We start from the raw sequence: 22,572 nt of genomic DNA, 5'->3' as shown, positions 1-22,572 counted from the left end.
AGGGAAAAATGGTCATCCTCTGGTCGTTCATTCCTCTGTTTCGCGGTCCCGCCGTTTCCGGTCCTGGACAATCGACTTCTATGCGCTCTTACCTCGCATTCTCACGTCGGCAGACGGGATAGGAGGAAGGGGCAGGCTGGGTTAGCACCAGGGGTGGCAAGAGTCGGATAACATAAAGAAAAGGTTTTTTCCCTGGACCAATAACTGGGGCTCTCTCCGGAGGCGCAACCATCAAACACACACATAAAGAAAACAAAACGAGCAATACAAAAAAAAGGAAAATGGAATTAGGTTAATGCCAATTTGGTGCGTTTTCTCTTAAATTTCAGCAGTCTAACGTGGGCTTCGACGACGATCCCCCGATGGGCCGCCCTGGTACCGGGGCGCCTCTTAGCCGTCGTAATCCCTCTTAGGGTCGTACGGTCCTTGGCGGAACCAACCCTCTTGGCAATTGGGGCACCGGTTAACCGTGGTACCCCGTCGTCCGCACCGATAGCAATACACCGTGCGCGGCTGGGTGCAACGCCAGACGAAATGCCCAAGCGAGCCGCAGTTCCAGCAGGCCTCGCGTTCACGGTTCACTATATTTAAGTGTGTATTATGACATTCAATAAAAAAATCTTATATTAATATATATAAAAGATATTTGTAACGTACCATTGAGATGACAAATTGCATCTGCAAGAGATTTCAATGAGACCTTTTTATCAGAGGTGTAAGCACATTTATGATTTGGTTTCGACTTTATTTAACATCCTTTTGTACTTGAAATTTTTTTAGGGCTGTATATTTCTTCTAAAGTAGTGGTTGCTGACTTCGATATGTGCTTTTCTATAGAAAAAATGGATTATCTTTCATATGTTTTATTCCCACATCCCTACATTCTATATTTTCGTTTTGCAATATTTCACGAGAAATATTGCATTTATCTCCTGTAAAAAAATAGATTAATTAATTAGTTCCAGACTCTCAAAATTTAAATACATTTAATGATTGGAAAATAGGCTAATAAAAATTAGCGCGAGTAAGAGTGCGCAATTACATATTAAAGTACAGAAGAATATTTTCCCGAATAATTTAAAGAGAAATGTCGCTTATAAAATTCCATGTAAGGACTACGAGGCGTTGTATGTGGGCCAAACCAGCAGGAAATTGAAAACAAGAATTAATGAGTATCGCAACCACTATTAATTGGAATACGAACAGTCATTCTGTCATTACAAAACATAGACTTACTTGTAATCATGAATTTGATTTGGAGAACATCAAAATCTTAGATAATGAACGCTACTTGTGCAAGCGGTTGATTTCCGGAATGTTACATATTCAGTTAAAAGATAACAGTCTTAATTTATAAACGGACATCGAATGTTTGCATCATGCGTATCTCTCGTTATTGAGTAAATTATAATTGATTTAATCCGTCAAAGAGATATCAGATTTGTAACGATACGCCCCTCCACCGTCCGTGCGCCTCCGTTCCGTCCACTGAACGACGAACGCCAAGCGTGGCAGGGGACCACGTGCGCGCATGACCGAACTTCGCCGTGCAACCACGCGGCGACACGCGCGCCGACCGTGGCGTTCCACAACGCTCCCACTCCGGCTTGGCCGACCGAGCGCGCGGATTGATTTGCCCAGCCGCGCGTTCGGATATATGTATAAGCAGGGACGGATTTCAGTTTCTGCCGCCCCTAGGCTGAATCAAATTTGCCGCCCCTTAATGACAGTGGAGCAAGGGAGAATTTTTTTATTATTTAAAGACAAATAGATAATAAAATAGGAAACAAGTATCTTATATATAGGATTTTTTGAATAATAATAAATAACACACTACATTGATTTTTAAAATTCTTTTTTGGAATATAAAATAATCAGCTTAAATCTTAAACTTAACTTAAACTAATCTTGAACTAATCTTTGGAAATCAGGAACTATATTAACAAAACAATTTTCTTGTTAAAAAAGTATATCAAAGTTTAAACAAAATGTCGCCTCGCTTTTATTTTAGCAAACGAATGAATAATGTCATCAAAAGATATTCTTGACATTATTTCGGACTCAATTGACAGAAGTGCCAACGCGTTTAATCTATCTTCTGACATTGCAGATCGCAAATAATTTTTTATTCGTCGCAAGCACGAAAATGAACGTTCAGCCGTACAGTTTGAGGATGCTTTAGTTCTAAATATTTTTGCTGCAATATTCACATTCGGATACACATCGCATAAATCATGTTTATTCATCCATGTGCATATATCTTGCACTGACACGGATATATTTTTTGGCAAGAGTAATTGTTCACGCAAATGTAACAATTCTTCAACAATACTGAGTTCAATATCATCGGGAAAGCCTTCACAGACGCGGATAGCATGTTCTCTTATTTCTACTGAACTCAACTCTCTTAATTTGATGAGCACAATGAATCTATCATGTATAAGTTCATACCCAGAACACCGTTTTTCTAATTCAGTTCGTAAACTGTCTAAAATTACAAGAAATGTTTCAATTCAAAAACGATCTGTGCTGCTGAACGTTTCATCAGCATCGCCATCTCGTGATTCGTCAAGTTGCAATTTTCTTTTCTTTATTCGGGATTTACATCTTTCGTATTTCTGCTCATTTGACAATAATTTCGCTTTGTTCTCAAATTCATCAAAGTCGTTTCTAATCCTTTGGACGAAATTAATAAGAGACTTATACAATTCTAAAACAATGGAGATATCAATATCTATACTTTGTAGTTTCTTACTTGATGCGTTTAATCTTGAAAGCAAAGTACCCCAAAATATAGCCATAAACGCGGTTTCTAATCGTTCTAAACGAATTCGCAATCCCTTTGCTTCACTTCTGATTATATTTTTTTCTGCTGCGTTATTTTCAATGAAGGACAAAGCTTCAATAATCTCCAACCAAGATTCATTCAAACTTCGGCAAGCGTCATCTCTAGCAGACCACCGTGTTGTTGACAGTCGCTTCAGTGTTAGTTTGGCTTTCATATATGATTGTAATATTTCCCACCAGTGTGTGGATGCCGAGAAAAAATTAAAAAGTTCCTGGAGGACACCGAACAAATTTGTTGCTTCAGTACAACAACTTGCGGCACAGGTTCCTACGAGATTTAACGAATGGGCAGCACATGGCACATACTCAGCTAAAGGATTTAGTTCTTTGATTCTCATCTGAAGTCCCGAATAAGCACCAGACATATTAGCAGCATTATCATAAGATTGGCCTCTACAACTAGATATGTCAATATCCAAATCAATAAGTGTTTTGGTGACGGTTTCTGCTAATTCCTGTGATTTATGTCCTGTATTTGGAAGAAACATAATAAAACGTTCTACTGGTGAACCACATTCTTGAACATATCTTATAATAAAAAGCAACTGATCGATATGAGATATATCGGGTGTCGAGTCTATTATCACAGAATAATATTTCGCTTTTTTAATTTCCGCAAGAATAGTCTCTTGTGTCTTCTTGGCCATTAGCTGAATTAATTCTTCATAAATCGTTGCAGATAAATAATTAGTGTGCCCACTACCTGGATTACCATATCTTTTAATATGTTTGGCCAAAAAAGGGTCAAATTGTGAGATTAATTCTAGTGCCATAAGAAAGTTTCCATTTTTGGGTGATCCAAACTTTTCTTCGTGACCTCTCAATGGAAGTGCACGGGAAGAAAGTGACCTCATGTTTGGGAAAAGCGTAATACGCGAACACGAGTCACCCGCTACTGCGAGCGATCGATATCGATCCTTTATCACGCGAGGGCACCACCTTACGACGGTGTCCTGCGCAAGCCCCCTCTGGGCGTCCGAGAGCGCTCGAGGGGAAGCAGGCGTTTTTTGCCTCTCAGATAGATATTGGCAAGATTCCTTATCGTACGGCCATGACTGCCGGTTAATTAAATCTCTAATCTCATATTAAACTCACACGACCGTGTCTGTCGGTGTACCAAGTACCTCAGAGTACTACTTTAAAACTGTGCCTGTAGTGTCTAAGTGGTATTAAAGCAATTTGTGAACTTTAACGGTTTGTGTATTTCATAGCTCCGATTCTCACAGTCCAAAATCCTTCAATTACGCGTCGATTAAGTGCGCACTCCTAAGAAAAGAATTGGTCCTTCGAGCCGGATTTGTTGAGAATCGGATAGACTGTGGACCGCAATCCGATCACACTTGTGAATTATCGGCCCGTTTCACTGCGGCATAGAAAAGTTGGTGATCACGTGATCGCCGAGATTCGGCAACATGATCGGCAGCCGTTCCGCTCACGCGTGCTCTGTGCATATGACTCTTGTGCATTGACCTTTGATAATTTACGCGTGCTAGAGGTGCAGTGTACCATATCCCGTGCGTACAAGCGACAAAGCAGTACACAGGCGTGATCTAACGCTCTGCTTATCACGTGACTTTCAAATATCGGAGCGTGAGCAGTGCCGCGCGTCGGAAAAGGAGTTCGGCAAGCGTGCTCCAGCGTTTACTCCAGGAGTACCAGGGCCGAGTGGATCGACACGGGTTCCCGTGTCAGACATATTGTCTAGCTCGTATTTGCGCAAGCATTATAGAGCGGCTATTAGCAGAACAAGAAGACGTTCTCTATCAGATTGCGAGAACGGTCGACAACTTCAAGAAGTTGGGGCAAGGCAATTTTACTACATCCGTCATGCGGAACCGGATGTCCATTTTGGAGAAGCAGTGGACTCAGTGCCAAAAGCTACATGCGGACCTCAAGGCGGCAGTCAAGCCAGCGGAGCGAGATGAATGGCCGTATTTCAGTGAGGAGCAATTTCGGAAGGCGACAGAGGACTACTACGAAGCGTCTGACTATCTGAGCGAAGTATTAGAGAGGTTGACGAGACCTACCGCTCATGTAACCGCAAGTAGTACTTTAGATTTAAGCTCGGGTCCGCCAAGCTCAATCCCGTTGCCGCGAATAGAGCTTCCTAAGTTTTCCGGTCAGTATACGGAGTGGGTCAATTTTCGGGATATTTTTGAGTCGATTGTGATAAAAAATGAAGGCCTCACAAACGTGCAGCGTCTGCATTATTTAAAGTCGAGTCTGACTGGCAAGGCTCGCACTGTTATTAAAAATATTTCCGTTACCGAAGCGAATTATGAGTTAGCATGGGGAGCCGTGAAAGAACGGTACGAAAATAACCGCGCGATTGTTTCTTCTTATCTGAATATTATCCTAGAAGCTACTCCGATGAAGGCTCATTCCGTCTCCGAATTGAAACGAATGCATGATAGTATTAATGATGCGGTCCTTGCGTTACGTAGTCTCGAGAGAAATTGCGTCGATGATTTCGTGGTTGCCATCCTGTCCAGGAAACTTGATGTGAATACCCGCACTGAGTGGGAAATCAGCTTGGGCAATAAACGAGAGCCAGCTTCCTTTAACGAACTGAGCACATTTCTTGTTGGCAGAATGCTGGCTTTGAATGCAGCGGGAGATACTCGCAGTTCAAATAATAGTAAAACAAATCGCTCAGCAGCCACCAAGTCGTTGACGGCTGCCATCTCTAATGTTAAATGTTTATACTGTGCGGACTCGCACCTTTTGTTTCAATGCGCTCAGTTTAAATCCTTATCCACGGAGCAGAGAAAGAATGTTGCGCGGCAGCACCGTTGCTGCTATAATTGTTTGAACAAAGGCCATTATCCGCGCGACTGTAAATCGCGGGGCCGCTGTGCACGTTGCCAACGCAAACATCATACGCTTCTGCATGACGACGATATCAGCGGGGGACAAACGACAATGGGTACACCTGCTATAGCGAGCACATCCAGTGTAAACACAGTAAATGACGCCCCCTCTAAATCAAGTCTTTCAGCAAGGGTAACAACTCCTTCACGTTCCTTCCTGGTCAAGGGTACTGTACTACTCGCAACTGCAGGAATCTTTGTACGTACTGATGGAGCGCGTTGTATAAACCTTCGAGGCATGATTGATACGGGCGCTGAGGCTACATTTATCACTGAAAGGGCTGTTCAAGCCTTAAAAGCAAAGCGTATTAAAGTATATTACACTGTCACTGGCATGGGTGATCTACAGGCTGGGATCGTTACTCATGCAGTTAAGCTCCATTTAAGTGCGGGTATACAGTCGAGTACTACAGTTACAGTGATCGCGTTTATCCTCCCTGTACTTACTTCTTATGCTCCAAGAAGTCCTGTTGATTTACTTGCGCATCTTCATTTGCAGAATTTAAAATTTGCGGATTCTGATCCATTCAGTGATGAACCTATCGATTTACTGATAGGACTTGACTATTATAAGGCCGTAACAATGGATGGATCCCGCCGAGGACCGAGCTCTGATCTCATGGCGAAACCTACTATCTTTGGCTGGGTTGTCTTCGGCCAGTGCAACGACACGTCTGAAGGAAATCCTAGGTCGGTGTCCTCGTTACGCTGCTCTAGCTCTCCTGGAACGGATGCGCTGATGAGGCAGTTTTGGGAGATAGAGGAAGTCTCGGTTTCTAATCCCCTCACTGAAGAGGAAGTCGAGTGCGAAAGGCACTTCGCATCTACACATTCTCGTTTGCCAAGCGGACGCTATCAGGTTTGCTTACCTTTTCGGACCGATTACTTGAATAAGGTCGGTCGCTCCTTTCACGTCGCTTCTGATGCCTTTGATAGGTTAGAGCGACGTCTAGCTCGCGATAGTGCATTGTCTGCCAGCTGTCGTGGCTTTCTTTCTGAGTATGAGCAAATGGGTCACATGACCCGTGTAAACCCGAACGAGGTCATTAATAATAATTCGTTATATCTGCCTCACCATCCAGTGGTGAAGGCGAGTAGCAGTACTTCCCCTGTACGGGTTGTATTCAACGCCTCAAGTCCCATGGACAACGGGCATTCATTAAATGATCTGTTGCTTACTGGACCTAAGCTGCAGTCAGATCTTTGCTCTATCATTATGCGCTGGCGAACTCATCGCTTCGTTTTCGTCGCTGACGTCGCAAAGATGTTTAGACAAATTATGATTCATCCGTTAGATACTGACTTTCAGAGGATATTGTGGCGTCCTAGTTCAGGCCAGCCGATCCATCATTACCGTTTAATCACCGTCACGTACGGTACCGCCTCGGCCTTATTTATCAATGCGCGTCCTGCGACAATTATGCGAGGACGAGGGATCTGCATTCCCGCTGGCTGTGTCTATACTCAATAATTCCATCTATGTAGATGACGTGTTGTTTGGGGCAGACAGTGTGTCCGCCATACAATCCACACGTCAGTAGTTGAATGCCTTGTTATTGAAAGGAGGTTTTCACCTTCGTAAATGGACGTCAAACTATGACGAATTGTTGTCGGAGATACCAGTGTCGGATCGACTGGAGGACAATAGTGTCGAATTTGACGAGGACTCCTCCTTCAAGGTTTTAGGAATTTCGTGGAGTCCTATACTTGATCGATTCCATTTCAGGATACAAATTCCGGAGTTTCCGGTGATCTCGAAACGTAGCGTGCTGTCCGCCATTTTGCTATTCTTTGATCCACTGGGTTGGATTGCCCCTGTGGTAATCACCGCTAAAATTTTCATGCAGGAACTATGGCTGCGTAAGGTTGATTGGGATAGCCCGCTCTCGAGTGATCTAGAGAAACGATGGACTGAGTATTCTCATAGTCTGACAGATCTCAAAGAGATTTCGATCCCAGGGTGGACAAATCAAAGCAACTCCGATCTGGGTATCGAGTTGCATGGATTTGCGGATGCTTCAACACGGGCCTATGCGGCCGTTGTATACATTCGCATTATTCACACTGGAAGCAGCTTTGGAGTAACACTCTTAGCCTGTAAATCTAAGGTCGCTCCTATTAAAACAGTTAGCGTTCCCAGGTTAGAGCTGTGTGCAGCTACCTTACTAGCTCGTTTTCTTAAAAATATTGTTAGTACTTTAAGGTTAAGTTCAGTACCAGTATACTGCTGGTCAGATTCCATGATCACACTTGCTTGGATTAAGCAGCACCCCAATACCTGGAAGACTTTCATATCCAATAGGGTATCAGAAATCCAGAGAAGCTTGCCGCAAGCTCAGTGGCTATTTGTCGGGTCTAAAGAAAATCCCGCAGACTGTGCGTCGCGCGGCATCAGCGTTCAGGAGTTGAAGTCGCACTCGTTGTGGTGGAGTGGGCCTCAATGGCTGCAGTCACCCTCGACTGTGTGGTCGGAACAGCCCTCCTCCCTTCGATCGGACGGAAACATGGAACGACGTAGCGTTCCAGTTTATTTAGCTCAGCGGGGCGCGGCAGGGTGGGATCTTTCCGAGCAAGTTTCCAGTTGGCCTAAGTTGTTGCGGATCACGGCCTATTGCCTATTGTTCGTTCATAAGGTTCGACAGCGCCTTAGAAGGGCGGATAGTGATCAATTAGGTACGTTATATGTGTTGAGTGACGCTATCAGACAGGCTCGTAGTTTTTGGATTGCGTACGTACAAAAGATTAACTTTTCGAATGAGATCCAGGCAATAAAACGTGGTGAGGGCCCGTCTAAATCTAGTCCCTTGAAAAATCTAAACCCGTTTTTAGACACGAAGGATAACCTTTGTGTCGGGGGACGTCTCTGCCGGGCGTCCCTCTCTTACGATGAGAGACATCCCATCATACTACCGAGGCATCGCATATCGGAGCTGATTGTTGCGCAGGCACACGATCGAACGCTTCACGGTGGGACACAGTTGACGTTAGGAGTTTTACGCCAACAGTACTGGATTCTAAATGCTAGAAACCTTGTAAAACATCACATTCACAGGTGTGTTGTTTGTGTCCGCCACAGAGCTATTCCGATATTGCAGCAAATGGGTGATCTGCCGGACGTTCGAATAAACCCTTCTCGTCCGTTTCAACATACCGGCGTAGACTATGCCGGTCCTTTTCATGTCCTTCCGATAGTAGGACGTGGCCAGCGGACACACAAGGCTTATGTGGTTGTGTTCGTTTGTTTGGCCACTAGGGCCATACACTTGGAACTGGCCAATGATTATACCAGCGATGGGTTTTTGGCCGCATTTAGAAGATTCACCTCTCGTAGGGGTCTTCCGGTCTCATTATTCAGTGATAATGGGACCAATTTTCAGGGTGCCGAAAAAGAATTGCGCAATGCGTTCAGAGCTCTGTCGCGTGATCCTGATCTCGTCGCGTATTTAGCCTCCGACGGCATCACTTGGAGATTTATACCGCCCTCAGCCCCACATTTTGGAGGAATGTGGGAAGCGGGCGTAAAGTCGGTTAAGCACCATTTACGGCGTGTAATTGGTGCTCACACGCTTTCAAATGAGGAGTTCACTACATTACTAACTCAAGTGGAGTCATGTCTAAACCTAATTCTAGACCTATAGCTCCCTTGTCCGATGATCCCTCCGATCTCTCGCCTTTGACTCCTGCCTATTTCTTTATAGGTACCTCGCTGATTGCGATGCCTGAGGAGTCCGTATTGGATTTGAGGGAAACGCGACTCAATCGTTGGCAGCGTGTACAGCGGATGCACGAGCAGTTTTGGCGGATATGGTCGCGAGATTATCTCCACACGTTACAGCAGCGCTATAAGTGGCGTCAGAAATCGACTAGTTTCAAAGTCGATAATCTAGTATTAGTTCAAAACCCGTTGCTACCGCCAACGAAATGGGAGCTTGGGAGAGTAGTAAAAATCTATCCTGACCCTCAAGGTCTCGTTAGGGTAGTGGATGTAAGGACGCTTTCGAATACAAGAAGGCGTGCCGTTAACCGGCTATGCAAGCTTCCTATCGAAATTAATGCGGGGTTGCCGCAGTAGAGCTCCCATGGCGGGCGGCGATAGCATCTCAATTTGTTTATCTCATGCGTTGTAACTAATCTTTATATTCACAGTTCATTGCGTCGTTATTAATTTGTATTATTGTTTAGCTTTATCAACTAATATTGCTACACTAAGTTCTATTTAGCGTGATGCTTGGTCTCCCGGGTATATCATCGTTTCGTACTATCAGTACGAGGCGAGCGGCATGTTTGGGAAAAGCGTAATACGCGAACACGAGTCACCCGCTACTGCGAGCGATCGATATCGATCCTTTATCACGCGAGGGCACCACCTTACGACGGTGTCCTGCGCAAGCCCCCTCTGGGCGTCCGATAGCGCTCGAGGGGAAGCAGGCGTTTTTTGCTTCTCAGATAGATATTGGCAAGACTCCTTGTCGTACGGTCATGACTGCCGGTTAATTAAATCTCTAATCTCATATTAAACTCACACGACTGTGTCTGTCGGTGTACCTCAGAGTACTTCCTTTAAAACTGTGCCTGTAGTGTCTAAGTGGCATTAAAGCAATTTGTGAACTTTAACGGTTTGTGTATTTCATAGCTCCGATTCTCACAGTCCAAAATCCTTCAATTACGCGTCGATTAAGTGCGCACTACTAACACCTCACAACAGCTACTACTCTTTGTAACACTTTTCTCCAATAAGATATTTCTTCATCTAATTGCTTTATCAACGTTTTATCAACTTGTCCTATTTTATTTCCTCTTATTTTTAAAGTTAATATAGATGATTTATGAAAATTGGAATTTTCGTGTCATTCTATAGATTTGATCATATTTTTCCAGTCATTGAAACTTTCTTTTGCAAAATAATTATCCACATTTAATAATCGACATGTCCACAAAATACACGATTTGTACTTTCAGAATATATAAGCCATGTTCTTGAACTTTTTTCACCATTTAATAATTTACGTTGAAATAAACTCGATGAAAAATAGCGTGCTTGATCAGAATATTCTCGTTTCGATAATTTAAAATCAGCATCTTTATTTTGTATAAATCTGTTGACAGCAAAATAATCGCGAGTTGATTCATTTAATATCCATTTAGCCGGGTCTTTATCGCATGTACTGACGATCTCGTTTATTGTTGTTGTCTCTTTTTCTACGTCTTTTATTATTATGTCATTTTCTTCCTTGCAAACTGCAGTCGTGGACTGATTTAAGATACTATCACGTTTAACTGCTTCTGTTTCACTATTATCATTTCTTGTACTAGCACAAGCAACACTAGTACTGTTAGACTTTGAAAAAAATAATTCTAGTGTAGCAGTTTGTTTCAATACTTTTTCTTCTTTCTCCCTTTTTTCTTTAGCATTTTTTCTGAATTGATAACCGCTTAATCGTTTTCTTCCGTCACTCATCGTTGAACTTTGTAAAAAATAGTTCTATAAAAATTTATAAATATATATCACTTTCTAATAATCGAAAAATACTTTAAAAAAATTAACTTTTTCAGATTAAAAAAAATGTTCTAAATTTTTTCTGATTTATTATACATACCTAAAACACTTCTGGAACTATTTACTGGAACGTAATTTGCACAATAATACCATACATTTATGCTATTGAATGTACTGAGGAAAAAAGGCACAGAAATAAGGTTGATTCTTAAAAATGTATTTCGTCGCTGAATATTCACTGTTTGCAATGACAATCGAGTCACGAGTCGCTCGCTCCTTCTGTACATTAATGCGCCAGCATCTCGTCTATCCCTATTCTTTGATTTTCTACTGTTTTTCGAGTTCGAGCAACGGCGCCAACAAATGAAACTCACATGCATATGCACATTCTCTCTCGCGCGCGCACGTTTCCAGCTTTTCTTCTCCACATCTCAACCGATTTTGTTGACATTTTTTTCTATGATATTTAATGTTACTCCGAACATATAAACCCAGAAATGTAAAGAACGTAAAATTAATTTTACTATTAAAAAAACTCAAAGAAAAAATTTCAGCAAAATCGGTTGAGAATTGGAGGAGAAAAACGGGAAATAATTTCTGCCAAAAACGCCGGAAAAAATAGCACTTTATACGATCTTTAACAATAATGATCACGAACATATTTATATTATGATATAAATCTATCAATATCTTTTGATGAAAATCAGAATGTATTTCAAATATAAATCGAGTGTTAATAAATTTTTTTTAATTCAAAAGTTGAAAATTTGCCGCCCCTAAAATTTGCCGCCCTAGGCTATAGCCTATCCAGCCTAGTGAGAAATCCGCCCCTGTGTATAAGCCGGCAGTGGGAACGCACAAGGCAGATCCGTCCGACTATCCGATCCGTCCACAGACCGAGCATTCTCGATCGCTTCCTTAAGACGAGCATTTTCGTCGCACTCCGATATCCTCGACGGGCATTCCCGTCGATATCCTCGGCCGAATATCCTCGACCAGTCGACTCCGATATCCTCGACAAGCATTCTCGTCATTATCACCGGCCGAGCATTCTCGACCAATCACGTCCGAGATCCTCGACGAGCATGCTCGTCATTATACCTAATGATTGGAAAATAAGCTAACGAGAGTCATCTAACCTAACCTAACCGGCCGAGCATTCTCGATCAATTACCGTCGCCCTCGAGTACCTTTACTGCCGCACCGACAAACGGCCACGTTTCGTAACCTATTCATCGGCAGGGCATAAACCTGCCGATCGAGCGTCCCACTTGCACGGGGCGCGCTCGGGCGAATCGCGGAGGCGACCGCGCCGGCAACGATCCGCACTTGCGCATGCACTTACACCACCGCGTTAGCCAATCCCGCCACGCCCCGCGACTCCTCGACTGTACGGGCGAACAGCCCGCATAACTCACCGCGTAGTATCCGACTACACACTAGTTTAGCTTAAGCATATAAATAAGTAGTTAAGTTTTTTTGTTTAAGTATAAATCGTTAATAAACCTTTAGTCTCCGAAGTCACTCCGCCGCGCAACTAGCAATCCGATTATCAGCGATTGGCTGGACGCCGACGAGCTCTCTTTCATTTTGTTAACTCTTTTTCGCAATTATTATTTTGTCACAACTACCACTCATATTCTAAATAAATCATTCTCTATTTTGTCAACTTGAAACACTGGGTATAATCATTACTCCTGACCATCCTGACGAACCTTATCCGGACCGATTCCCGCACCGCACCGCACCGTCACACCGAAATCGCGTACCGTTACAGGTTTATTAACTTTCATTATAATATTTGACTCAACACTATTTTATTCTATATATTTTTTAATAATATGACTTCCTTTAACTTACAGTAATTATACGTTGGTACTTATGCATTTGTTTATGCCGTGTTTATTTTCAAGCGCCTGACCTTCTGTGTAACGTATAAGATGTGATTTTTCGGACAGTTAGTTTGCATTCGGACTTGAAACTGTGAGCACGTGTTGGTATGAAACGAATAACGTTTGAATGCTTACTCCGTTAAGAGAAATTAATTTTTTGAACAAAACTTATCTAAAACTTCATTAGTCGTCATCAGCACAAATGGGGATACATGAGGAAATACAGTCTTAATTAAAATAATTTTTCGACATTTAAAACAATTATTTGGCAATTATATAGTAAAGTATCATTTCTTGCGACACGGCCACAAAAAAATAGTCTCAATTAAATTAATTTTTTGACATTCAAAATACTATAATACGACTGTTATACAGTTAAGTGTCATCTCTTGCAACACTACCACGGTTAAAGATGCCACCATGGATTTATCAAACCATTGGCGACTCGGATGTTTCCCGTTTTTGATAATGGCTTATTTCTCTTATTTCTATTACTTTTACTATTTTTTGTTACGCTGAAGATGACTCCAAAGCGAGTCAAAATGTTCGTTTTGTAATTTTAAATTGAATAAACAATTTAATATCAATACTTGTGATTGCGCACTCTTATCCGCGCTGACTCTCGTTAGCTTATTTTCCAATCATTAAATGTATTAAAAAAATAAATTGTTATTCGTTGTTATGCAAATATAATAGTTATATCGATGTAGAATTATATTACCATTTTATCCATTTTATTGGTACGTACTTTTTCAGCAACTACTGATTTTTTACAAATATCATTTGTTGTCGGTAAACTATTGTTTATTATGTTATCTGTCAAATTAATTAGATCGCTCATTGTTGCAATTATTATTCTATAAAAATAGAAAAAGTTAGTATATACATTGACTGCGTTCCAAAATTTACTGCCAGTTGTAACAAACCGCCCTGACGCCACCCCCGGACCGTCTATCGTCTCACGCTATCTGGCCGAATATCCGCCGGACAGCAGCGACAAGGCGCGCCGTGCCAATAATATTTTCCACGTTTGCGCACGTTCAAACGAGGCATTCGCATGACGGCAATCTCGACGCGTACACGCAGTCGTTGCCGATTTCAAACGTTCAAGAACGCGCCGTGTCCGATCTCGAGTGGCGGGGATGCTAACTCCGCTAAGCCTCCGACCGTTCCCCGAGCATCTCCTAACCACCGAGCTCGAGTATATAAGCTACAAGAACGCGCATCTCGTGGTTCTTTTCTCCTGATCCGACCAGAAGAAGCCACTCTTTAAAACGGTGTCAAGTGCCTTGGCTTCCGCAAAGTACTTTTTGCACACGACCGCTGCGATCCTGCTTTCTGTCAAGTATCTTGGGCCCAAGCGATCTTGGGCTTGGTCAAGCGATCTTGACTGCTCGATAAATCCCATCTTAATTCCTGTTCTCGGCAACAATCCACGACAAAGGGTGCAGGAATTCCGCGCCTCTACCAAGTGCTCTTGGCGTAGAACGTTGCCACCCGCCGGAAAATAAGCGCTGTTAACCGCCACGCGTTGCGCCCGTCTGCGATCAGATCTTTTTGCTGAAATAGAGCAAATTAATTTTTTTTTGTTTTTTTAACCTTTTGTGTCATATTTATTTGTATCAAACCGTTTGTTTCAAAAATTTGTATTCGAGCGTTTTTTATATCGCTGATTATAAATCTGAAGACAGATTTTCAAAATTCAAAATGGCCGATCTAAGATGATGAATCAAAATGTAAAAAAAAATTTTGCGCGGTACCGCCGTGCTCGCACGGTCATCTGGCCTACAAACGCTCGGTCATCTTAAACAGCACGAGGCTATTTATAGGTTAGAGACCTCTAACCTGATCGCCGAACAACGCGAACGCACGAGTACATGCGTACGACGCCGCTAAGCCGCGGTGCCATAGGCACCTGTCCTGTAAATATTACCCGGATTTAAATCGCTGGTTGTATACAGTTCTAAAAAAATATTGTCCAATATTTTTTTAGTTGTAAAGTAAATAGAGTTGTTTCTAATGAATTTTGATGTGCTGATTACGAATCTGGCCGCAAAATTGTCGTATTATGTCAAGTTTCTGAGATATTTTAACTTAAAAGTGCAAAAAATGAAGTTTTTTACCACTTTCCACGACTTATAAATTGTCTTTTTTTCCAGTGTCTAGCTGGATGTCACATTAAAGTATAATTCTTACCCTTTTTAACGCATATTTTATTGTAAAGATCCAATTATTTTTGCTGAAATAGAGCAAATTAATTTGTTTTGTTTTTTAACCTTTTGTGTCACATTTATTTGTATCAAACCGTTTGTTTCAAAAATTTGTATTCGAGCGTTTTTTATATCGCTGATTATAAATCTGAAGACAGATTTTCAAAATTCAAAATGGCCGATCTAAGATGATGAATCAAAATGTAAAAAAAAACAAAAAAGTTTAATTCTCTTTATTTCAGCGAAAAAAGAAATCGTATCATAGCAGTCAAATATACATTGGAAAGAGTAAGAATCACACTTTAATGTGATATCAAGTTGGATGCTGGAAAAAAAAATTGTTAGACATTTTAGAAGTCGTAGAAAATGGCCAGAAACCTCATTTTTTGCACTTTTAGTTAGAATATCTCAAAAACTTGACGTGATACAACATTTCTGTAACCAGATTCGTAATCAACACATCAAAATCTACCAGAAACGACTTTATTTTTTTTTAAGGCCAAAAAAATGTTGAATTTTTGTTGACCAGTATAATTATTTTTAAAAGGATAGATAATTAGCAATAAGCGACGCGTCTCTTTCCGGAGAGTCAATAAAAAAAAAAAAATTATGCTTATTTACACAAATAACATAAAATAAGAGGTCGCTCAGGTCACTTACTATTTGTTGGTCGGAGTCGGATCACAAAACAATGGAAAACACGTGCGCAGCAGAAGGGCTATTGGGCCTTGGTATAGAGACAGTCAATGGCTGGTTGGATTTGGTTGCAGGTTGCTATGTTTCTTCAATGTACTCGCGATTAAGATTTTTCAAAGTCCGAATAGAATTGTATAAATTTATGAACAGTCGAAATCTAAGTCCAAATTTGAAGAATGAGTTGAATAATAGAAAACTTTAAAAGAGCTCAAAAATGACTTAAGGAATGACGCTCTGTACTCTGTGCGGCCGTTTTTATATTAAGAAAAGTGGGTGGATCGGATTATTTTTGGTCTCCCATCGTTTCAACCAAATCCAATCAAGACGTTTCTAATTTGTTTATCGCGTCTTTTTTGTCTTGTGATTAGTCAAGCGGTGTTAGTACCATCAGAGAATGGAGTGAGATTCTCTGGGTTTTCATTCCCATATATAGTCTTGGTAGTGTATTCCGCCTGTCTCATAAACTAGGCTTATTTACCGAATAGAGTATGTCGGTTATCCAATTTATTATCTCGCAAGCTACGAGTGGTGGGACGTTTAGTGGAACAGTTTGAATGACAGCCGATCATTTCAGACTTCTCAATGCTCTTGCTGGCCGATGTTTGGCATGGGCTTGTTTATTTTATATTTTCCGATTATAAGCCCTCTGCGATCTTTATCCTGAGCGCGTCGAGTCGCCTCGGATAATAGAGATTCAGTACTGACACCATAAGTGAAGGAAAATACTCGTAGACGTAACAATGATAAGGAGTCACTTTTAAACTTTATCTTGTTCATTAATGATTATTTAATTTAAATTATTCATAAAGATTAATGTCAACATAATGTTATGAAATATCAAACCATACATAAATCGAACTGTCAAAACTATCAAATTACGAAAATGGTTAATTCTACTCCGATTGGAGTAGGAAGGAGTGACAAATTCTATTAAGCGTGCGAGTATATTTGCTGCTAACACTTTGAGTCAAGGAACACTGAATAACCTAACCGGAACAATTTTTTATTTTCTAGTTATCAATGTTATGGTTTTATAATATTATCAGAAAAAGATGTAATTCACATATAAACCACAGTTCCATAGGCTGTCGGACGAAAATATAGACTCTTTATTATACTGTATACGAATCATCGCGCTGTGCCGACAGGTACCAGCTTCAACGCAGCCAATAACTGTTATAACTACTATAATTTTTAATTATAAATTTTAATTTGTTGTAATCTTAATATGTGAGCAAATTTTTCTGAAATGAATGTAGCTCCAAAATCTTGATCGAGTATAGCTTTAGCTGAGAGAGCACGGTCCTGAAGGGCGCGTACTATTACTCGAGCGGTTTTCAAAAGAATTTGTGATGTTGTTTGCACGGAACATGACGAGCGTAATATGTTTACGTTCTTACTATTGCTAGATTGCATTATGTGATCTGCAGTAACATCGTCCGAGTCTGTCGAAGAATTTGAATCAAGGTGAAGCATCGTGTGATGTTTTTGTTGACAATATCGGCAAGTTTATTTACTTGAACACATTTGAAGTATATGATTCTTGCTAAAGCAATTAAAGCATTGTTTAGCTTGCTTGATGACTTCACGCTGTTGACTCGGATTTTTTGTAATAAATTGTGAACACATATTTATAAAATGCTCATTACAGAGAGGGCACATGGGCGCAACGGTAATGGATGCCGTAGCACTATTTTAAAAGAGCGTGTTGATTCATTTAGTGTTACGAGTTTGTCTAACGCAGAGGTGCACGATGATATGAACCGGCTTAATTTTTCCTACCGTGGCGGTTGCGATTGTTCGCTGAGTTTGAATTTCCAAGCTTTGCGAGTAACCAAATTGAGACTTTATGAAACGAAATAAACAAGAATGTTATTGAGTATGTCGTCCGGTGTTCGGTTAAGTCGCTGGAGTGCTGCGAATGCCTTGTCCACGTGATTTTGCAGCGCATTTAAGTCGCTCGCTAATCGTAAGTAGGTTATACAGACTTGCAACATTTACTTCAATTAATTGTCGTTTTTTTTCGAATCGCATACAGAAAGCTTGCCATGTGACTATGAAATTATCTGCTGTTCTTTCAATACTATCTATGACGACACGAGCACTGGCCATTAGACTAGAGACTAGAAAATGCATACGTACAAAATCAGATAAATTTTTATTATTAATAGTGAACGTGGTGAATTGATTGCAAAAAGTTTGCCATTTTTCAACTTTTTCGAAGAAAGAGAAAAGTAGGAGCTTAATTGACGGAAAGTGCTTTAACGACAACGACGACTCGCCATGAGCGTATAAATATTCTACAGATCGGTTTGGACTCACGCAAGGTTTTATTTCTTCGAGCCACTCGGCCATGAAATTCAACGTCAAATTTCGCCAGTTTGTTTTCCTGAAAGTATTACTGTGCTTTATTTGGCCTTTGGATATGCGATAAAGAGCAGCCTATGCCCCTTTCTACACTGCAGCCAGGTTTCTATGAAAGATGAAATTTGTGATCGAATCTTACGAGGGAACCATACAAAGTTAACACACGAATTTCGTAAAAAAAAAAAAAATCTGCGTCTAGGTCTACTTAATCTGAAACATATGTAATAAATCTAATTTTTTGCTAGCCTATTAAAAAAAATGAAAGATTGAAAATTAGCGCGCGTGTAGTAGGTCCACTATACTGTTGACTTTTTTTATTTTGTTGAAGGAAAGAATCTCGGCAACCAAAAGAAGTAGTATAGCCAGTACCTCCCAAAAGCTTTTTGGATTATACTGTGACAAACATTGGACCGTATTACACACGAACAGGCAGTCCGTTCTGCCGAGGTGAGAAAACGAAAACAGGAGGAAAAATACAAGAAGATCTCTCCACAGGCTGGATTCCCACTTCCAACACAGTTAAGAACCTCAGCAGTCACGTCCCAATCCAAAGAGTCTGTACTTTCAAAAGGACACAATTTTGTCGTTACCCCCACAAGCATTCCTACGGAAGAAATTATCAGCCAAATTGAGACAGTTATCTTCCGTCTCCCACCCGAAGCAAGCAACGACATTAGACAACGAGCAGTCAACATCCTCCGCAAGACTAAACCACCCAGCCAAAACATCAGCAGAGTAGAACGCTTGGCACTCCGGAATATGAGACAGAACAACAACATTCTAATTCTACCGGCGGATAAAGGAAATGCCATAGTGGTAATGGACAAAGAAGATTACTGTAATAAGGTCAATGCTATGCTCTCGGATTGCAGCGTTTATAGAAAACTGAAACGGAACCTGACATCCACCATAGAGAAGAAAACATCCGTTCTGCTCAAAATTCAGGCTTCTCTCCTGAAATTGCCAAATACCTTATCCCCCGGGAATCGTCGGCTCCCAGATTCTACAGCCTCCCCAAGATTCATAAGGAATCGGTCCCTCTTTGCCCTATTGTCAGAAATATCGGGGAACCCTTTTACCAGTTAGCCCGCTACCTCACCAAACCACTTCAAAAACTCACTGGTCTCAATGAATCTAACATCAAGAATTCTATTGATTTTGTGAACAAAATTGCAAAGATCAAAACGAAACCTACATCCTGATGAGTTTTGATGTGGTTTTATTGTTTACAAATGTTCCGATCCAGGATACGTTGGACATTATCAAAAAGTCTGACAAACTTCCAGATAACGTTTTCCCACTAATAGAATATTGGCTAACCTCGACCTATTTAAAGTTTCAAAGAGAGTTCTTTGAACAAACTTCTGGAGCAGCAATGGGATCCCCTGTTTCACCCATTATTGCGAACATTTTCATGGAACATCTCAAAGCCAAAATTCTGAAAACCGCACCCTCAAACCTTCCACGTAGTTCCGATACGTAGATGACATCTGTTATATGAAGCCACGGCAAAGAAATTCTTCCACCCTTCCTCACTTTTCTCAACGCCCAACATCCAAACATTAAGTTCACAATGGAGGTAGAACAGGAAAACCAAATTTCCTTCCTAGACATGTTGGTTTGAAGAAACGGAGATGATACCTTAGGCCATCAGGTGTACCAAAAACCAACCCACACTGACCGATATCTTCACGCAGCTTCCCATCACCATCCGTCACAAAAGAATTCAGCTATCAGCTCATTGGTATACAAAGCCCTCACAGTTTCTGAACCAACGTTCCTAGATGAGGAGTTACAACATCTTAATCAGACCTTGACTAGAAATGCGTACAACAGCAAGAACGTTAATCAGATAACTAAGAGATTAAAGAACAAGATCTCCAGTCCCAATGACACCAAAACTCTGGATGAAGAAAGAGAAAAAAAAATGACGGCTGTCCTTCCGTATCTTCAAGGTACAACAAAGCGCATAGGCAGAATTTTGAGTAAGCATAACATCAAGGTAATCTTCAAATCCTAGAAGAAAATTGTTCAATTACTCCCTAACCCCAAGGATCAAAGACCAACCCTGAAAACACCAGGTGTGTACAAGATACCTTGCGTCTGGAAAAGTGTACATAGGAGAAACCAGGAGAAAGATCAGTACACGGATCGAGGAACACCAGAGGTGTGCCAAATACAGCCACTTTTTGCAATCAGCCTTGGCGGAACATTGGATGGAGACTGAAGTCGCCGAGACAACATGCCGTGCGGTATGATAAGTCTACTATGTTGGCCTCCGTTATATTTTGGCTACTTCGCCAAAAAATATCGGGAAGGTCTGGAAATCTTGAAGCATCCTGACAACCTCAACAACTACAAAGGCCTTCAAGTAAATTCTATTTAGCATACCGTTCTCCTGGGTTTTTCAATTGACCGGCTGGTCAATCAAAACGCTCTGATTGGCTGACTAAATTAACCCCCTACTCCACCCCCCACCGGGAGCAACGGGGATATATAAGGACCACCACAACCGAAGGGAGCTCAGTATCGGAGCTCTCAGCCCTGATGATGCAAGCTGCAATGTTTGCGGAACGTCGGCAAAGTGCCCTACACGCACGTGGCATCCATCCGGAAACCCTCTTAGTTAACAATATCAATGTCTACAAAAGCTTCAAGACTGGATGTTCTTGTCATTTACTAGTCATGTTTCCAAACCACTCTTGTTTTCGCTATTTTCCAGATCTTCATATGCTATCAGAAGCTTCATTTGCTATCAGAAGATTCAACATTCGTTTTTGCGATGGGTTTGAGAGTTGGCACGTGTTCGATCTCTTCTTTAGTATTGAAGTCGAATTTTTCTAGACGGTATTCGATCGAGTGCTCTTCGCAATATTTTTGGACATCTAAAGATCTCATTCGTTCTCGCTTGCCATCTGGATTATGAGTCAAATAATAAAAGACTTCTATGCGGTCACTCAATTTTCTTCTACCTAATACTTTCTCTACTTTGACGAGAGTCCAATTCGCTTTTATTATTGTATAGTAGTGTATCTTTAGATGATTTATCTTGTGATTTTCTTCGTTGTTGGATGTCGTCCTTATACATGACCGACTTTTCAAATCTAACGTGGATAGTGTCCTTTACTTCATTTAGTTTTAGAATCCAAACCCGGTATCCTCTTGTGCAAAGGGAGTATCCAACCAGATATCTAATGTCAGCTCTGGACTCTAATTTTGATCTCGTCACCTTTGGTCTGTGTACATAGGCTCGACAACCTAGAGTTCTCAAGTGACCAATTGACGGTCATTTGTTCGTCTATTTTCCTAGAGGTGTAGCCATATTTAGTTCTGTGACTAAAGCAGCGATTACAAACATGGGTACTTGCTATTAGTAATTCACCCCAAAATCTCTCAAGGAGACCTGAGTCAAGTAATGTTGCTCGCACACCCTCTATGATGGTGCGGTTGAATTTTTCACATATACCATTTTATTCAGGATTATAATGCAATGTACGTTCAGCCTTGATTCCGTGTTGATAAAGAAAGTTTTCAACATTGTTGTTTAAAAATCCCTTACCGTTGTCAGTACAGATTTGTTTTAGTTTCTTTCCTATTTGACGTTCAGCTTTAATCATGTACTTCTTAAAATAGGTGAATGCATCCGATTTTTCTTTTAATTAGTAAACAGTCGCTTTTCTTGAAAAATCGTCACTGATTGAAAGAAAATATCTAAAGCCTCGCATTGTCTTGACCTTGGATGGTCCCCAGATGTCCATATGCGTTAGTTCCAAAATATCCTTACTCACTCGTTTGGGAAGTGGTTTAAATGAGTTACGAGTGGATTTCGCCATTGAACAGATTGAGCAGTCTTTTCCTTTTTTGGTTCCTGAGAAAGAGGCTCCCGTTACTGTTTTCTTTTGAATCATTTGTCTAATAGTGCTATTATTTGAGTGTGTTAATCGGCGATGCTATAAATTAATGTATGTGTCCATCTTTAACACGTTTGCGGTAATTTCGTCCACGTCGGATATAACAGGTACTATGTACATTCTATTCTTTAAGAATGCGAAGAAAAACTTCCAATTTGGTTTGTAGATGCAAGAGGCATTTTCGGTGATCACGGCGTGATGATTTGATCTAATTTTACTCCAGATAACAAGTTAATTCTGAAAGTAGGAGCAAATAGGACGTTATACAGGTGAAGAGTTTTT

The 22,572-nt window shown here is 41.0% G+C and overlaps 2 protein-coding genes across 2 annotated transcripts; one reads left to right on the top strand and one right to left on the bottom strand.

Moving 5' to 3' along the window:
* Nucleotides 1-2,513: 2,513 nt before the first annotated feature.
* Nucleotides 2,514-3,701, bottom strand: LOC105205001 (zinc finger MYM-type protein 1-like). Its single transcript, XM_026132378.2, has one exon. It carries the CDS (start codon nt 3,699-3,701, stop codon nt 2,514-2,516), a length of 1,188 nt encoding a protein of 395 aa, XP_025988163.2.
* A 973-nt stretch (nt 3,702-4,674) lies between these two features.
* Nucleotides 4,675-20,606, top strand: LOC113006179. Its single transcript, XM_039456945.1, has 6 exons — nt 4,675-7,093; nt 7,281-9,329; nt 9,416-9,702; nt 18,809-19,431; nt 20,006-20,381; nt 20,433-20,606. Exons 1-6 carry the CDS (start codon nt 4,675-4,677, stop codon nt 20,604-20,606), a joined length of 5,928 nt encoding a protein of 1,975 aa, XP_039312879.1.
* The last annotated feature ends 1,966 nt before the right edge of the window (nt 20,607-22,572 follow it).

This window comes from Solenopsis invicta, chromosome 13 (genome assembly GCF_016802725.1).
Source record: "Solenopsis invicta isolate M01_SB chromosome 13, UNIL_Sinv_3.0, whole genome shotgun sequence".
Lineage (NCBI taxonomy): Eukaryota > Metazoa > Arthropoda > Insecta > Hymenoptera > Formicidae > Solenopsis > Solenopsis invicta.
This window is presented reverse-complemented; position numbering and strand designations above follow the sequence as displayed.

Bases quoted from the DNA above. Each gene is read 5' to 3' on its own strand.
- LOC105205001 (XM_026132378.2), bottom strand. From the start codon at position 3,701: ATGAGGTCACTTTCTTCCCGTGCACTTCCATTGAGAGGTCACGAAGAA.
- LOC113006179 (XM_039456945.1), top strand. From the start codon at position 4,675: ATGCGGAACCGGATGTCCATTTTGGAGAAGCAGTGGACTCAGTGCCAA. The intron at 9,703-18,808 runs GTAAGGACGCTT...ACACACGAACAG, and splicing joins GTCTCGTTAGGGTAGTGGAT to GCAGTCCGTTCTGCCGAGGT. The intron at 20,382-20,432 runs GTAATCTTCAAA...CCTAACCCCAAG, and splicing joins TGAGTAAGCATAACATCAAG to GATCAAAGACCAACCCTGAA.